At 36.6% G+C, this 18,367-nt stretch overlaps 1 protein-coding gene across 2 annotated transcripts in view; it reads right to left on the bottom strand.

Annotated features, from left to right (window-relative positions):
- The window catches only part of kdm4ab (lysine (K)-specific demethylase 4A, genome duplicate b), a 21,407-nt gene extending 3,574 nt beyond the window's left edge, over positions 1-17,833 (bottom strand). Inside the window, exons 1-20 of one of the 2 annotated variants that reach the window (XM_073848230.1) lie at positions 17,738-17,833; positions 16,346-16,498; positions 16,076-16,251; positions 15,887-16,001; positions 15,583-15,776; positions 15,376-15,425; positions 15,179-15,282; positions 14,766-14,903; positions 11,603-11,823; positions 11,355-11,509; positions 10,739-11,154; positions 9,754-9,862; positions 9,502-9,674; positions 9,114-9,303; positions 7,176-7,252; positions 6,926-6,981; positions 6,645-6,753; positions 2,216-2,404; positions 524-697; positions 321-440 (exon numbers count right to left, since the gene is read on the bottom strand). In XM_073848230.1, the coding sequence (XP_073704331.1) occupies positions 321-440; positions 524-697; positions 2,216-2,404; positions 6,645-6,753; positions 6,926-6,981; positions 7,176-7,252; positions 9,114-9,303; positions 9,502-9,674; positions 9,754-9,862; positions 10,739-11,154; positions 11,355-11,509; positions 11,603-11,823; positions 14,766-14,903; positions 15,179-15,282; positions 15,376-15,425; positions 15,583-15,776; positions 15,887-16,001; positions 16,076-16,251; positions 16,346-16,474 (2,895 nt within the window). In that variant the 5' untranslated portion in view covers positions 16,475-16,498; positions 17,738-17,833. The remainder of the gene's footprint in view (positions 1-320; positions 441-523; positions 698-2,215; positions 2,405-6,644; positions 6,754-6,925; positions 6,982-7,175; positions 7,253-9,113; positions 9,304-9,501; positions 9,675-9,753; positions 9,863-10,738; positions 11,155-11,354; positions 11,510-11,602; positions 11,824-14,765; positions 14,904-15,178; positions 15,283-15,375; positions 15,426-15,582; positions 15,777-15,886; positions 16,002-16,075; positions 16,252-16,345; positions 16,499-17,737) is intronic. The other variant, XM_073848231.1, reaches the window with a different exon arrangement.
- Positions 17,834-18,367: the final 534 nt, after the last annotated feature.

Below are 18,367 nucleotides of genomic sequence, written 5' to 3'. Positions count from 1 at the left end.
GGGGCCTACGGCTGAAATTTAAGCCTATTGTGTGACCTCTCACCGCTTTTAACAAAAGCAGCAATAATAATGAAGGCCAAAGTGAAATAAAAAAAAGAAGTCGTGACTGTACTTTAGTATTATGTGAATATGTATGGCAGTGTGTTATGATATTAAACTTTAACAGTATACAGGGCAGATTAGATCTGCCTTCCATCCTAAATTATGATTCTCAGAATACCCTGCAAACAGTGATCATACTGTGACACATCTACTTTGCAGTGTCTGAAGTTGAACTCTAACCCAAATTGTGTACACAAGTGTGTTTGTTGTCCTCTGACCTGGTACATTGGGATGATATGGTCAGAAACAAATTTGGCTCCATAGATCAGGCCATCTGTCCAGCGCACTTGAACTACGTCTCCCTCCGATGGTGGACCGAGCTGCCTACAGTCTCTGTTCTGAAAAATAAACACCAGCAGGGCTTCAGTACATTGTTTTCAATCATCAAACATTGTTTTAAAATGTGTAGCCCCTCACATACCACTATATCCTCAGGGAACAGGTTGTCACTGAACGAGCCATCATCAAAGATAACCTCATAAAAGGTAGCCTTTGTCAGCTCAACCACCTCACAGTGGTAGTACCGGCCATTTCTGTGCTTGCAGATTACTTTCTGTCCTGTCTCCAACTCCCGCATAGATGCCTTGTTGCGTTGCTGAAGATAACATCAAAGGTCAGACATCTCAGACAAGACACATCTTTTGCAGTGTTAACAATAACACTCTAGCATAAGTACTAGCCTTTTGCTTGCTGTAATCTATCATGACATTACGCACTGTAGTCACCAATCTGCACAACAAAATAATAACAGGTGTTGGTGGAAACGGATAGTAAATACTACTGGCTCAAAGAACAGATTTACAACCTGATAAACCACCCAAGCTAAGTTAATGTATTTTTTTTGTCAAATGTCTTAGAAATGTTCACTCTCTGTATTTGTTTCATATGGTTTGGAAAAAAAAAAACTTGAAACCTTTCAATAAAAGTCTACATTTATTTGTTTTATTTATTTATATTTTAAAGTCATGTGGTGTAACCATTAAGTAATAACATTTTCCTTACACCCTGAATGGAAGTGTACACAAAAATAACATTTTGAAATATATTTTTCACAATTAATCATTAATAATTAATCATTATGTTTCTGAGAAGTAACAGACCTGAACTAACCTTGTCTTTTCATAAAAAGGTCAAATTATCTGATACTTTATGAGACATTATAACCTTGACACACAAGCTGTGTCCCAATTCAGAGGCTGCATACTTTGATGGCTGCATTTAAAGACCAAATGCGTCACAGCAGGGTGCTGAAGGCTGTCCCATTTCAAATTCTCCTTCAAACGCAGCCGCCGTTTCCCTGGACATGAAGGGTACGACAAATAGACCCATCATGGCCCAAACTACCCTAAGACTCATTGCACACCAGTGACAAGAGGATTGTATTGAGACTGAGTTGTTTAAATGTTAACTTCTATATTGTGATTCAACATATAGTTTATACTTTTTATTATGTACATAAATGGAACAGGTTGTTTTGTTTTCAGACAGTTTTAGAAGTTCAGCACCAACATTACTGCTGCTCGTCAACAGCAGCTGTCACATTTGCTAGGCAAAGAGCAATCCTCTGTAGACTAGATCATCTCTTTTAACAATGCTTAGTTTGAACTGTGTGGCTTTTGAAGACCATGTTCTTTGAGGGATGCTGTCCCTGAATTGGGACACAGCTAGAGCCTGCAGTGTGAGAGTCTGCAGGAAATGATAGCACTTCCTTGTTTATTTTTGACTGACAGGCCAAATTTTCACCAAAAATACTACAAAGTATAATACAAAGTGACTGGACATCGGATCTTGTCAACAAGACCATGAGAAACATGTTCTTATCTTATTTAAAAGCTGATTTATTTTGCTACTAAAACTACGCACAATTACATGGTTAGTTGCATTTTATTATTTGCCTTTAGCACTGTTTTTCCCCCGTTAAAACCACCAGTGCAGAGCAGAGGCTGCATACCAGGAAACGAAGGAGAATGTGTCCTCTTATCATGCCCTTATTGTGCAGTTCAATGTAGATAAAGGCAAAAACAGTGAACTGGCTTCTACGTGCATTTTCATTGTTAAGTTGTCATATCTAGACTTCCCTATCATTATGCATACGTCTGTGTTGTGTCTATACCTCTATATGGGTGCCACCCTTGTGTCTCCAGCAGGTAAAGTAGACAACGAACGGCCAATCATCCGGGTGCATTTGCACTCCAGCTGCCTGTGCACAGGTCGGGTGAAAGGAAGTGGAACAGCGGCCATGTGAGCACTGCACGCAGCAACCTGTGGTCTTCTTCACCCACTTACGACAAAATTGGCATTTCTAAAAAGAAACCTTTGTTAGTTATGGTTTTGACATTAGAAACAGACTTGGGTTCATGCAAAGTGAACAATGAACAGAAAGGAATTTGTTAGACTGTTTCTTAATGATTCTTTAAATTTATTACACTGCTTAACAGAAGTGCTATACAAACTAGGGCTGGACCAGAATATTCGAATATTCGTTCGGTGGGTTGGCATTCGATTTAAAATTTTGAGATTTGAATATTTTTTTTTTTTTTTATACACCTTGCATCCCCGCGAAACGGTTCTCATTCGCGCTTAAATGTGAATGAAGAAGATCAGACTGCTGCGCCACTAACACAGAAACAGAAAAAAAAAAAAAGAGAGAAAGAGAAATTGAGTAACATTTGAGAGACACTATAAAGTACAGTCGGGCCCACTTGAATGGTGGAGGCATAACTAGGGCACGCAGTAGGCTAAACCTGACCGCAAAGCCCCAGCAAAAATAATTACCATGAATGTGTAGGGGGAAAAAGAAAGGAGATATTTGAATTATTTATTAATAAACTAGTATTTGACACAAAGATGAAGTTGACGATCCTGACTCGTTCGCCATTTGCTCATTGGATGGGCCTTTAATACCTAAATGCATATTTAGCGATTAGGCCTATAGCTAATGAAAGAGTTTTGTTTTCGATTTGAATTATTTAAATTATTTTTTTTACAGTTTCGGATGATATATTAGTCTTACCTTTATGAGCAAAAATGAAGTTTCACATAGCGCTGGCGCTTCCATGCTCTGCAAAGCGTTCTTCAGCTTTACTCTCCGCACAAACGATCGGATATGCGCCTAATAGCACACATTTATCTAGGTTAATCGATTCAACTAATATTGTGATATGCTTTAAGTTTTTTATATCTATGGATTTTAATTGAAATCGTGATGACTTGGTCGTTACTTTAAAAAAACTTAAGTTTAACATATAAAAAGTGTTCCAAATATATTTCTAAATTAAAAAATGGTATTCGGACCTGCCCTAATACAAACAGTGCTGGTGACTAATTAACTAGAGGTAGAGATGCTGCCAACCTACTGCTATCTACTATATATACTTTTTTTCAGTAATATGAGAACACCTCAGCTATTCTCAGAATAGCCAAGTATAATACAAAGTGACTGGACTCTTACAACAAGCTAAGTTTTCCAATGGGTAAAATGCTGCAGTGCCATATTTTGCCTCATTTTATATAGTACTGCATGCACATACACATACATTGTTAAAAAAAAAGTTTGGGGTTGTTAAGATCATTAAATTTTTTAGAAAGAAGTACATTATGCTCAGCAAGTATAAGCTTCTCATTTGCTAAAAAAAATACTGTAAAAATAATTAGGGATGCACCGATCCGACTTTTTCAGTCCCGATACCGATACCGATGCCTGGGCTTTGTATATCTGTCGATACCCGATACCGATCCGATACCATTGTTGAATTAAAAATAAACTGCATACCTTCCACCTTATACCTTCCTTCCACCATGTAGAAGAAACTACAGGCACCAAACTTTCCTAACTAAGACAAAACAGATGCAATGTATTGAATACTTATTTATTTGTTATTTAAAGAACAATTCTGAATTCAAATCGAAAATAGAATGTAATCAAATTTCTTAAAATTAGGGCTGGTCCGAATACCATTTTTTGAGCTTTGAAGCTTCGGAAGGGAGGGGCTGAACATATTCTTCTCTCTAATAAAGGCAGGAATGTCTTTCTGTTTGCATTTTTATTATGTCGAGAACAGTTCATCCAATCGATTTTTGCTGTGGACCCAAGGGAGTGCAGTGTTGCATTTTGGTGCAATATGGAGTATGGACACATAACATGTTCAGAATTAATAAATTGTAATAGAACATTGCAAGTTGGAAGCGGCGCGCCTCACGCAGGCAGAGCTTGCTTCGAGAACATACACTGCGCTAGTGATACAAAACACACAGGACTGTTAAGAGCAATACTTTTTATAAGGTAGCCTAACATTTTTTAACAAACAAATCACTCCCAAATCAGAAAATAGCAGCACAGTAATTATTGGCACCATAAAGGGTAGGCTATTTAAATAAAAGAACGACGAAAAAAAAAATGGTGCAGTGTTCATATATAAATAAATTTATATCTAAATTAGGCCTATTTGTAAATAAATATATATACATTATATATAACGTGTACATTTATTTTCGTTTATTTAGGTTATAAAGTAAATTTAGAAATATATTTGGAACACTTTTTATTTGTTAAATTCAAGTTTTTTGTTTTTTTTAAAGTAACGAAGCGGCCAGCGGCAGACCAATTTAGGCTTCTCAAGTCATCGCGATTTAAATTAAAATCCATAGATATTAAAAACTTAAAGCATATCACAATATTAGTTTAATCTTTTAACCTAGATAAATGTGTGCTATTAGGCGCATATCCAATCGTTTGTGGGGAGAGTAAAGCTGAAGCACGCTTTGCAGGACATGAAAGCGCTGGTGCGATGTGGAACTTAATTTTTACTCATAAAGGTAAGACTAATATATCATCCGGAACTGTAAAGAAATAATTTAAATAATTCAAATCGAAAACAAAACTCTTTCATTAGCTATAAACCATAAAGATGCATTTAGGCATTAAAGGCGCGTCCAGTGAGCAGATGGCGTCATGTAGCTACTATCATGTACCAGTGTCAACTTCATCTTTGTTTCAAATACTTGTTCATTAATAAATAATTTGAATATCTCCTTACTTTTTCCCACGACACATTCATGGTAATTATTTTTGCTGGGGCTTTGTGGTCAGCTTTAGCCTACTGCGTGCATTTGAACGCGGAGGCGCGGTTGTCATTGTGACAGCACAGCCCTAGTTTTGCTTCCACGATTCAAGTGAGCCCGACTGTACTTTAGTAATCTCAAAATTTAAAATCGAATGCCAACCCACCGAACGAATATTCGAATAATCTGGTCCAGCCCTACTTAAAATAAATTTAAATAAATAAAATGTATTAGTAGAAATGAAAAACAAACAAAAAAAAAACACTCGGGATCGGCCCGTGGATCGCTAAATTTTTCCGATCCCCGATCCAGCTATTTTTTCAATATCGGGGCCGATATCCGATCCTAATATCGGATCGGTGCACCCCTAAAAATAATACTGTAAAATATTGTGACATATTTACAATTTTATTCATTTATTTTTTAATTATTCCTGTGATAGTAAAGCTGAATTTTCAGCAGCCAATATTCCAGGTGTCACATGATTCTTCAGAAATCATTCTAATATGCTAATTTGCTGTTTTCAAGAAACATTTTTTAAATATTATTATCAATAATGAAAACTTAATAATTTTCTGGAAACCATAATACTTTTTTTGGATTCTTTGATGAAAAGAAAGTTCAAAAGAATGTTAATTCATTTTAGTTAAGTCTCTGTGTGTCCCTTTATTTCAGTACATTATTAGGGGAAATGTGTGTACATATTACAACCATTTTTTTTTTTTTTAAGTTGTTAAGTTTTTTAAGAGGAAGTTTGTACTGTTATTAATGTATATTTAGTGTCAAATTGTGAGTTTACAATTAATATGGATATAAATTAAGAGCCTCATTGTTTTTGTACTGGCCAAGATAATATAAATGTATATAAATTTACGGTAACACACTACAATGAGGTCTCATTTGTTAATATTAGTTAGTGCATTAACCAACTAAAAATTATCAATACATTTTTACAGCATTTATTAATCTCTTTTAATGTTAGTTAACAAATGTTCATTTTAGTTCACAGTACATTAACTTTAGTAGCATGGGTATATTTGTAGCTATAGCCAAAAATACACTGTATGGGTCAAAATAATCGATTTTTCTGTTATGCCAAAAATCATAAGGATATTTTAAGTAAAGATCATGTTCCAAAAAGATATTTTGTAAATTTACTACCGTAAATATATGAAAACTTAATTTTTGATTAGTAATATGCATTGCTGAGAACTTCATTTGGGCAAGATTTTCAAATAGTTGTATCTCGACCAAATATTGTCTTTTTCTAACAAACCATACATCCATGGAAAGCTTATTTATTCTATATTTATTAAGATTTCAGATGATGTATACATCTCAATTAAAAAAAATGCCCCTTATGACTGGTTAACAAATGAAACCTTTTCGTAAAGTGTTACCAAATTTACTTTCCCTCTGTGTGTCAAACAGCACTGCATTTACATTGGTATTTCACTTTTCTGTGCAAAACATTAACCTACCAGCTTAAATCTCTGGAACGGGATACTACTGAGATCAACAGGTCTGCGCTCTGCAATGTTCACGAATCTAGCTTCCAGCACTGCTACGGCACATAATACATGAACCCACCTGCAACAAAACCACATTTTCAACTTAAGCAGGTTTAATCAGAGGTAAAAGTGCTGTCAGCTGCTAAAAAAGGCAGATCACCAAACTGTCATTCAGTTAAGAGGAATGTGTATAATTGAAATGGCTGGTGTTCACTGTTAGGGGCTCCACCAAGAGGCACCTGGCTACCTACTTATCATTGTTGGCTTTCTGCAGAGCTCCTCCTCTTAGAGAGCATAAACAGCAATCCTGAGGGAAAGACACAAACACTTAGTCACACCTCTGGGAATAATAAACAGTTGAGTGAAAGTAGGTGCAACTGGGAAAACCTTGTCATGCATAATGGCCAGATATTATAGTGCCCCCTAGCAGCTAGAAAACTGCATAACAGAGGTTTTGGGGATTAAAACAAACTGTAAACTTTCTCAAATGCTCCAACTGACCTGAGTAATGGCGTTAGCTTCACAGCGGGAACATCTCCACTCGTCCAGATTAGCATCCTCAGACACACCGTAACAACCTGCAGACAAAACATTCACAATTCATCAGATTACCTTATTACATTTTCAAAAGCATATGGATAGCAGACAAATTACATGAATATTTCTTCTGGAACAAAAACTAGGTTATAATTTATACTAATCAATAAGAGAAGTGAATATTTTTATATGATCTAACTGGTTATCATGGCAATGTCCATACATTTTAATCTTGCTTAAAGTTCAAAAATGGCGTAAAACATAAATGGTTATGAAAACCATGTTTAATATGAGGTTGTAAACAGTATTGTTCAAAAGATTGGGGTCAGCTAAAATTTTTAATGTTTTTGAAAATAGTCTCTTATGCTCTCCAAGGCTGCATTTATTAAGAAACATTGTTACAATTTAAAATAATTGGTTGTCTATTTATTCATGTGATGGCAAACCAAACTTTCAGCAGCTATTACTCAAGTCTTTAGTGTCGCATGACACTTCAGAAATCATTCTAATATGCCGATTTAGAGACTGAGATACATTTCTTCTTATTGTTAATGTTAAAAACAGTTGTTCTGCTAAATATTCTTGTTGAAATCATGATATTTTTTCAGGACTTTTTGATGAATTTCAAAGAAACTTATTTTTTATTATTTTACTGTCATTTTTTATCATTTGAATGCATCCTTGCTGAATAAAAGTATTATTCCCAAACTTGTAATGATAGTCTATGGCCGGTAGACAAACTACATGGAACATCATGAAACAACCAAGAATACAGTTAAGGTCAAATGTTTACATACACCTTACAGAATCTGCAAAAAAGTTAATTATGTTACCAAAATAAGAGAGACCATACAAAATGCAGGTTATTTTTATTTAGTACTGACCTGAATAAGGTATTTCACATACAAAACATTTACATATAGTCCACAAGAAAAAATAAAAGTTGAATTTATAAAAATGACCCAGTTCAAAGGTTTACATACACTTGATTCTTAATACTGTGTTTTTACGTCAATGGTGTGTGTGTGTGTTTTTTTGTGATAGTTGTTCATGAGTCAACTGTTTGTCCTGAACAACTGTCCACTGTTCTTCAGAAAAATCCTTCAGGTCCCACAAATTCTTTGGTTTTCAGCATTTTTGTTTATTTGAACCTTTTACAACAATGACTGTTTGATTTTGAGGCACTCACATGCAATTATTACAGAAAGTTTAACTGCTCACTGATGCTCCAGAAGGACAAACGACACATTAACTTTTAAACAGAACGAAGATGTGTACATTTTTCTTGTTTTGCCTAAATATCATATTTCTTTCATTTAATACTGACCTTCAGAAGCCACAAAAGATACTGCCTCCCAGAAGACAAAATAAGCTAAATTCACCCTTATCTTCAAATTCAAAAGGTTTTCACCCCCCAGCTCTTAATGCATTGTGTTTCCTTCTGAAGCATCAGTGAGTGTTTGAAACTTCTGTAACAGTATTACGAGTCTCTCAGTTGTCCTCAGTGTGAAAAGATGGATCTCAAAATCATTCAGTCATTGATATCAGAACAGCGAGCAGTTTAACTTTTCAGGACAAGGGACTCATGAACAACTATCACGAAACCAAAAAAAAAAAACACTGTGGACTCAGGTAACAACACAGTATTAAGAATCAAGTGTATGTCTTTTGAACAGGGTAATTTTTCTCTTATTCAGGTCTGTACCAAAAAAAAATCTCACATGCATTTTGTATGATCCCTCTTATTTTAGTAAAATAATTATAGTCTCATGTAGTCTTTAGTTTTATGAACTGCATGTACAATTATAAAATTAGAAAAAATCTTTTAAAGCCTGTCACTGAAGTGACAAATCATATTAAGTGTAGATTTTAAGTGATAACAGTAAGTGACAAACCGCTTACTTGTATGTACGCGCACACTACACACAGAGCAGCTGACGAGTCTGCTAGTGCCGTCTTCCTCCAGATTTGGGGTGGACAGATGTCCCTCAGAGCTGCTGGTGAAGCACATCTCTGGAATCAGTGGCTTGGTCCTCTGTTTGTCTCCTCCTTCAGTTGCAGAATCACTCTGGCCCAGGCTGATTACATCATTCTATATAGAAGAAAAGGAAAAGTGCACAACATAGTCTTACAGTGGTTCAACAAATTATTTTTCATTCATCAGCTGACAAATAAAGGGATACTTCTGTCACATTTTTCACAACTAATTAGACTTCAGCGTGCAATTTCTAAGCCACTGGCAGTATCAAACAGCCAATGAGACCAAGTTGCTAACAGTAGCATGTGTTACCTCTGTGTACGTGTGAAACAGGGTACACACTGCACAGTACGGAGGTTGCTGGCCCATGCGGAAGTTAAAATCCTTCTCAACTCTAAAGTTACGTGGCTTGCTTTGCCACATGGGAGCCAGGAGTCTGGCCCAGGGATCAGTCTCCTCTGCCTCAGCTGCTGGCTCTTGAGTCTCTGCGGAGTGAAGGAGCTAATTAGAAAGAGCACAAACAGCGATGCGACAATAAATGAACAACGTGAAGCAGGTCCTAACCGTCATCACTGGAGCTCTCTCTGAGCAGGGGATGCAGACGTGGCAATTTACTGAGTGGCTGCAATTTCCTCTTCATGCTGTTATTCTCCTTCTCTCCCTCGATTTCAAGCTGAGGAAAAGCAAGAGAGGAGTTAAATTTCATTTTAATTGATGTTGTAAAGGTGATTTTTTTTTAAATATACATTTAATGTACACTACAATTCAAAAGTTTGGAGTTTATATGTTTTGTTTGTTTGTAATATTTTGAAATATTATTGCAAAATAAATGTTATGAATATATTTAAAAATGTACTTCATTCCTGTGATGGCTAAGCCGATTTTTCAGCAGCTATTACTTTAAACCTCAGTGTTACAAGACCACATATAATTCTAATATGAATGACTTTCCAATATGAGTCATATTGAATGTTAAAAACAGTTATGCTGCTTAATATGTTTGTGGAAACCATAATACTTTTTAGGAAATCTTTAATAAATAGAAAGCTTACTATTTACTGTCAATGTTTAGCACATGAATACGTCCTTGCTAAATAAAAGGAAAAAAAAAAAAAACTTAAGGCTCATTTCCTCTATTTTTACATTCAAGTTACCTCTGAAGTAATTTCACTCAAAAGAAATCATTTAAATAATAATAATTTAAATACCTTGTTGAATATCAAAATTAATATCCATTTTTAATACTGCACATTATAATGCTGTGATGGCTAAATTTACTTAAATTTCAAATAATTTATTTTTGTGTTTTAACGTTTTATTATTGATCAATTCAACAAACATTATACAGTTTTTATGTCTATAATCAGCAATTACATATACATAAAAATAATCACTGGTTCATTTATAGTTTTTTTAGAATCAATAAACTGATGTCCTATTTGCATAATATTTAGCTACTTGCTTTTTTATATGCTAGAGTACACAACTATAAAATCACTTGAAATGCCGCTATTAAATATCAACACACAAAGTCAATATATGTACCAACCTTTGTGTTTGGTTGTGGCGTATTTGGCCTCACATCTGGTTTGATGTCTGGCTCATTGAGGTCTCCTCTTGGTTTCTCTGTGCTAGGTTGTTGAGGTTTATGGAGTGCTGATCTAGCTGCATAGGTGTGGACCTGCAGGGCATCTGAAGGGCTCAGGGTCCGATGAAAGAGAAGGCTCGCCACCCCTGGTTTGGTGGAAATCCTTGGCACGGCTGAGAGGCAGTGAGGGACAGTAGGGACAGATGCTATAGAGAGATGACGCTTTGGGAAGGACTGTGTGCAGACTGAAGATGGGTTTGCAGCACTTAAACCTGCGCCCCTAACATGCTCCCCAGATGCAGTGCTTCTGGAACCAGGAAGCATCTTTAAACTGGTTGAACCTGTCAGAGGCAGCAGATCATCTTCATCTTTCAATTCTAAAAATAGATTTGGTTTTCATCAAATTTCATATTAATATATAAAACACAATTTTTGAAAGTGTTCTAGCGGCCACTATCTTAAAGTTGCCTTAGTTTGTCAATTCTAAAAATTGTCACTGCAAATCCCTCAAAATTATTTATTTGATCTAAAAATTAAAATTAAACTTTTAAATTTAGGCCATTACAACGTTACGCACCTGGATACTCTTTGCATTGTTCTGAGTATGTAGTCAATCGGCTCTTCTTTCCATATTCAACCTCCTCATCATTTGTTTCAGTCTTTGGAAGCATTTCCTCTGGTAAATCCAGACACACTCTGTGTCTTTTGGTACCTATCCTTTGTTTGGCCAAGCTAATTTAAGTGGAAAAGGCAACATTTAAAACTGACATAACATGATTTCTTTTCACATATCAGTATGTGCAAATGAGAAGATCAGTAAGTCACCTCTTTTTTTGTCCCTCATTACTTTGGTTCTCGTTGCAGAGCTCCTGAGCACCGCTCTTTCCAGCCTCTCCACCTAAAAACTCAACTGCTTCGGGCGTGGGCTTGGAGTGGTCAATAGGAGCATTGTCCTTCCCCGCCAACCACAACTCGTACCGTTCAGGCTGAAATTTCCTTACAAACACATCCATGGAAATCTTCACCATGTCTTTTCTACAAGAACACTGAGGGGGAAAATATACCAAGATTTTTTTCACTTCCAGAACAAAAATTTACAGATCATTTATTTACTCACCCTCCCTTGTCATCCAAGATATTCATGTTTTACTTTTCATGTTTAACTTCAACGCTGCCCGCTAGTTTGAACTTCGAAAATGTAATTTAAACGTAGTTTCAAAGGGCTGTAAACGATCCCAGTCAAGGAAAAAGGGTCCTATCTAGCAAAATGATCTGTCATTTTTTTCAATAAATTAATATTTACACACTTTTTTAACCACAAACGCTCGTCTTGCCTAGCTCTGCTATGTGTACTCTATGCACTCCGGTTCAAGACAGTTAGGTTATGTCGAAAAACTCCCATCTCATGTTCTCCTCCAACTTCAAAATCGTCCTACATCGCTGCAGAAGTAGGGCTGCACGATTAATCGCACGATGTTGTGAGGCGCGTTTAGTCAATGAAGCCGGTACTTTGATTAGTAGTAAATCTCCATCACGTGCGTTCAGCTGGAGCGACAATTAATACACAGAGACGTAAATATTTACGCCTCTGTGTATTAATTGCCGAACGCTGAAAGCACGTGCCGAACGCACGTGATGGAGATTTACTACTAATCAAACTACCGGCTTCATTGACTAAACGCGCCTCACCAAAAAAAAAAAAAAGTAAAACAGGGATGTAGGGTGATTTTGAAGCTGCATTGAACCTAAATACATGCATGCACACTGCAGACCTACTCAAGAAGAGCATTTGAGGTTAAAAGTATATAAATTGTACCTTTTTTTTTTTATAAAATAACCAATTGTTTCACTAGAGAAGACATTTTTCCTGGTCTTGGGATCATTTAGAGCAGGGGTTCCCAACCTTTTTTACTCCGGGGCCCCCCTCCTTCTCCGGTCAATTTTGCAAGGCCCCCCTATGCCTGACATGTCCTTTTATACTCTACTTCCACATTAAAGAGAAAAGTACTTATTTTTAAACCTTTTATATTAACCAAAACATTTGTTCTGCTTTATTCTTCTACTGCAGTTATAAAAAAACTCAAAATTCTAACAAACTTTAAATTAAAACTTCAAATATACCTTATAATCTTTAAAGAAACCCTATATATATATATATATATATATATATATATATATATATATGAATTCTTCTGACATTCTTTACAACTTCAGAGTACTTTTTCTTAAATACCAAAAGACCACTAAACCTATCCCTTTGAAGTTGACTGACTGAATACCGTTTGTATCCACTAAAAAATTAATACACAAATTCGAAAAATACAGCAAATAAATACTAAATCTTCGATGTGAAGGTTCGACGAAGACGGGATCAGTGAACTCTGTCAGTGCGCGCCTGATGCTCATAAACACCAAGCCTCACTCCTCTTATGGGTGAGCATCCATTATACACTCACAATAATTTGGACAACTAGGCAACTATGTTTTTAAATTTCAAGCAAATACGATAGGGATCAGAGCCCCGAGAGCGATTTACACGAGTGTTTTACATTAGGCACGCGCAAATTCGTCAGCCGAGAGACGTAACATTAGTTTGCGTACAGCGTTTGGAAGTTTTGAGCCGCCATTCAGTCTGTATTTAACAGTGCGATGAGGCTTGCTGTGCCGAGTCTGAAGCAATCAATCACAGAACACGAGAGAGGCTGTGCTTTTATACTATTTTCATTTAGCATATTAATAATGAAATTCAACAATTATAGGATAATATTTAAATTAATTTTAAGATATCTGGCGGCTCCCCTGGAGGATCACTGAGGCCCCCTAGTGGGTCGCGACCCTTAATGTACCTTAAAGGGATAGTTCACCCAAAAATGAAAATTTGATGTTTATCTGCTTACCCCCAATGCATCCAAGATGTAGGTTACTTTGTTTCCTCAGAAAAACACAAACGAAGATTTTTAACGAAAACCGGTGCAGTCTGCCAGCCTTATCATTGACCTGGATGGGCACCAGACCTTTAAAAGTAAACAAAAACATGCACAGACAAATCCAAATTACACCCCGCGGCTCGTGATGATACATTGATATCCTAAGACACGAAACGATCGGTTTTTGTGAGAAACTGAACAGTATTTATATCATTTTTTTACCTTCGATACACAGCCACGTCCATCTGTCATGTGCACGAGTTTGGCATCAGTCACGTCAAATGAGCACGCGCTCTGGCGTAGAATACGCAAACGCCGGAAGCGATCTGTCGCATGTATACGACACTCATTGTTTACACAGTGCACAGAGATTGTGTGTATAGCGGCTATTCAAAATGGTAATTACTTGCGCGTATCCTGATTGTTTAAACCGATTTAAAGCTAAAAGATTACGTTAGTTTGCGCAAACTCATCCGGGACTTTTCACTGATTTCCCCTTACGACGTTAGCGTATTCTACGCTAGAGCGCGTGCTAATGTGACGTGACTGATGCACATGACAGATGGACGTGGCTGTGTATCAAAGGTAAAAAATGATATAAATACTGTTCAGTTTCTCACAAAAACCGATCGTTTCGTGTCTTAAGACATCAATGTATCGTCACGAGCCGCGGGGTGTAATTTGGATTTGTCTGTGCATGTTTTTGTTTACTTTTAAAGGTCTGGTGCCCATCCAGGGCAATGATAAGGCTGACAGACTGCACCGGTTTTCGTTAAAAATCTTCGTTTTTCTGAGGAAACAAAGTAAACAACATCTTGGATGCATTGGGGGTAAGCAGATAAACATCGAATTTTCATTTTTGGGTGAACTATCCCTTTAAGAAACATTTTCTTTACGACTGAAGAAAGACATGAACATCTTGAATGACAAGAGGGTGAGTAAATTATCTGTCAATTCTGAAGATTGGAGTAATGTTTTCTATTTTAACTTATTTTAAAATTTTATTTTTCTCCTGTGACATAACTGACCTCAAAATTTTGAATGATTATTTATTTATTTACCAGTATGGCTTGCTTTCCATAGTCAATCCATCGCTTTGTGGCAAAGTTGGTAGATTCAGCACAGTTGAAACCATGGTTAAACCCTGCATGATAGCCGTATGGAAACGTTATCATGAACTCTCCAGCTTCCTGAGTGATCTGCAAAGCAAAAATGGACAAATTGAGTTACAAGCAAATGTACATTGAGGACACAGAAAGCCTGGCTTGCTTCATACTGGATGCATAAGCAGAGTGGAAGCAGCACAGACCTGCTTTGTCGCATGAGGTGAACTTCAGCTTGTGTACTGCAAACACAGGCAAGTATCACTGTGTCTGATTACACTCTGCTTACACATCTAAAACAGGTCTAATACATTCTACTACTAATAAAAATGAAGTCATCAGTGGGGCAAAACACACTCACAACAACATACCTTTTCAAAAGGAATGCCATACTTCTTTAGAATTGAGGGTGAAATAAGAGTCATCTTGTGCCTAAGAAATGCTTCACAGTTTTGTGAACTTCCAGGGAAAAAGCCTTAGGAAGACAATAGGATGCAATATATAAGCAACTGTAAATACAGCTAAATATTTTCTCGAACAGAACTGAGGTCACAAAAAGCTGTTTTACCTTTGGCTAACCGCTCCAGTCTTTTTCCATGTTCAGGAGGCACGCAATACCTATGAGGTCATTCCAGACAAATTTAGCACTTGGCATCATGACCGACAATTACAACATTCTTTATGCCCCATGGTGCATATTTCATCTACAAATAATTTTTGTCTAGCAAAATCAAGTTATTCCAGTGAAAGCTACAGGTTTGACAAGCAAACTTACCAAGACTTTGGTTCTCCGAAGTGTAAGTAATTAATGCTGTAGAGATCCATGTCCTCAGTGTGCCATGCAAAAGTGGTTTTCCACATTCCAAAGTAGAGGTAGGGTGTGTTCACTCCCTCTATAGTGATTCCACTATCATGCTCCACGGTGTCAAGGATGGTATTCAAGTGCCCTACATTCCATTCTTTGATATCCTGTGTAAGACATGAAAAAGAAACAATGACTTAATTCACATGAGAGAAAACTCAGACCAAAAGTGAAACTGAATAGAACTCTTTCAGATTGCTTACAAGTGTTTACTCACTGGGTCATAAAGGGTTCCATTCACATCAGCTCCATAGATAGGAGGGTTAAATGTAACATTTTTCCAGTATTTCCTTTCAAGCTCTTCAAAATCATCATACCGAGGACTGCAAAACCTTAAATAGGAGGGGCAGATGAGGTTATAATAAATTTCCACTGGAAAATTAGTAACAAGGTCAACAAGACTTACTTGTCACTGTTGGCTGTTTTACGGAACTCCCTTACAGTCATGGCTTTTTTCTGGATGTTGTACTGGGTGAACAGGCCTGACTGCCCAGTCACAACTTGCTGAATCGGTGCAGGTATTAACAAGTCATCAATGTCATCGTACGATTGTCGAGGCTTCCAGTTTTTGGGCGGGACGATCTGTAGTTGAGCAAAATAAATATAATTTTATGCAGGTCTTTTTTGACATGCAATAGCTTAGACTAAACGATAAAGAGTAGCGTTTTCCTCTAACCTTGGCCAGGCCTGCCTTGTGTGCACCTTGGGACTCCATGTACGCAATGTAGCGGCTGAAGTTCTTGAACTCTTCAACGGTTGGGTAAAAGGTCATTATACCCCTAGAAACCTGTATGTCAGATGCCATTTTGCCCAACTGAGTCCTCAGCACCTGTATAACAAAATTTGCCAAGATTGCAATATGTAGATGTGCAACTAACACAAAACAAACTATATTAACCAATGTTAATAGCTAACTTCATGAATACATGTATGTTTCAAAAATGATTTGACATTGAAATTATGTTTATAGTCAAGTTATAGTCAAGTTTTCAGTCTTTTAGATGCCACAGGAGACATTTTAGAGCGAGGGACATCCAACCTAAAATTTAAAAAGCATGTATATAGATTCTTGTATAAAAAACATTTTTTTTACTGTGACAAGCAAATATTATAAATATACAAATATGCCTAAAATATTTAGTGTCTAGAATTATTTTTTCTAATCCTTATACTATTGTACTGCTTCTATTTTTATTTATGCATTTATTTATAATCTTTCCCATTTCATTTTTAATCTAATTATGATTTTTTTACTAACTTTAATTTCATTGTTATTTACTAGTTTTACACTATTTTTCTCTTAACATTCCACAGACTCACCTTAGAAGGCCCAGGACCTCAGTTTGAAAACCTATGCTATGAGATATGCGTGATGACTTAAGACCAATTTTATATAAATACACAGACAATAAGTCACTGTGACCCAATTTAAACCACAGACATCACATTATTTACATGCTGAGTTGCTAGGTTTCATTAACTTCCCTTATTTGTGGTAAGCCACAGATGTTTTTGCATTATTTCACAGAACTGTGTGAAACACATCTAACCACATTTGAAAAACTACACAGGCGTAGCATTCCTGTGAACAAGCTCGCAAATAACCCTTACATTGCTATGACAGTGAGACAAAACCTCATATTCTTCCAGTGCAGGCCGTATAGCGTGTACACAATGCATGCCACGCCCATTCGCACGCCCCGCCTCATATTCAGACGCTTTGATGCTGATTGGCTGACACCTGCGTCTCTTTAAAAGTCGTGTGGCTAGGCTAACGAGTTAGGCCAAACGTAAACATTATAATGTACAAAAACGTCCGACAAGTTAAAAGATCCAAACAATACATAGTACACGACGTGGTAAGCAAACAGTACTTTGTGCAAATAATAAACATGATATAAAACATGTGCAACTAAGGAAACAAGCTGTCGGTTGCAGTAGTGAAAGTGCAACGGTTAGCAATTCGAAGCTAGCAACTTCACCACTATTAACAATGATTTAAAACCGTAAATGATAGAAATCGCGTGAATGTAGAAAAATAACAAGGAGGTAATATAAAAATACTTACTGACTCTCTCGAACAAAACCCTAATAACTGCCCTTAACCTTAGTAGAGATGTTTAGCTAACAGCAGATGCTTCTCCTGACAAACCTCCATCAGCACTCGCGCACCACGCATGCGCGCACAGGATTTGTTTACTATTATTGGTCCTCCCACGCCAGAGTCTCCATAACCAATCAGATCACTGTCACGTTTACAGTAGCCTGTTTGCTGTCTGCTATACACAGTTTATTATCTTGTGTTGTTCAGTTAATAGCAGGAATACGGTCATTGTGAATTTTTAAAATTTGTCTCCGGTTTAGTTTAAATGTTTGCCTTGTTAAAACCATGACCAATTTCATTATAATCCCTGAAAAACTGAAATAAAGCGATTTAAATTTAACAATAAAGAGAATATTAATTTTTTGGCTGCAGAGAGACTTAACATGGAGAAATAATTGAGCAAATGCAAATTTTCTGAAATCTAGCCCTGGAGAGCAGCTGCGCTGGTGAATTTAGCTCCATCCCCGATCAAAGCAATCATATTTCATCAGCAATTCATAAATCCATCCATCCCACCCATTCTCCAAACTGCTTATGCTCTGTAGGGTCAAGGGGATGTTGATGTCGATCACATGAACAACCTAGTCTATCTTT

This window comes from Garra rufa, chromosome 10, assembly GCF_049309525.1.
Source record: "Garra rufa chromosome 10, GarRuf1.0, whole genome shotgun sequence".
Lineage (NCBI taxonomy): Eukaryota > Metazoa > Chordata > Actinopteri > Cypriniformes > Cyprinidae > Garra > Garra rufa.
Note: the sequence above shows the minus strand (reverse complement) of the source record. Positions and strands in the feature narration are given on the sequence as shown.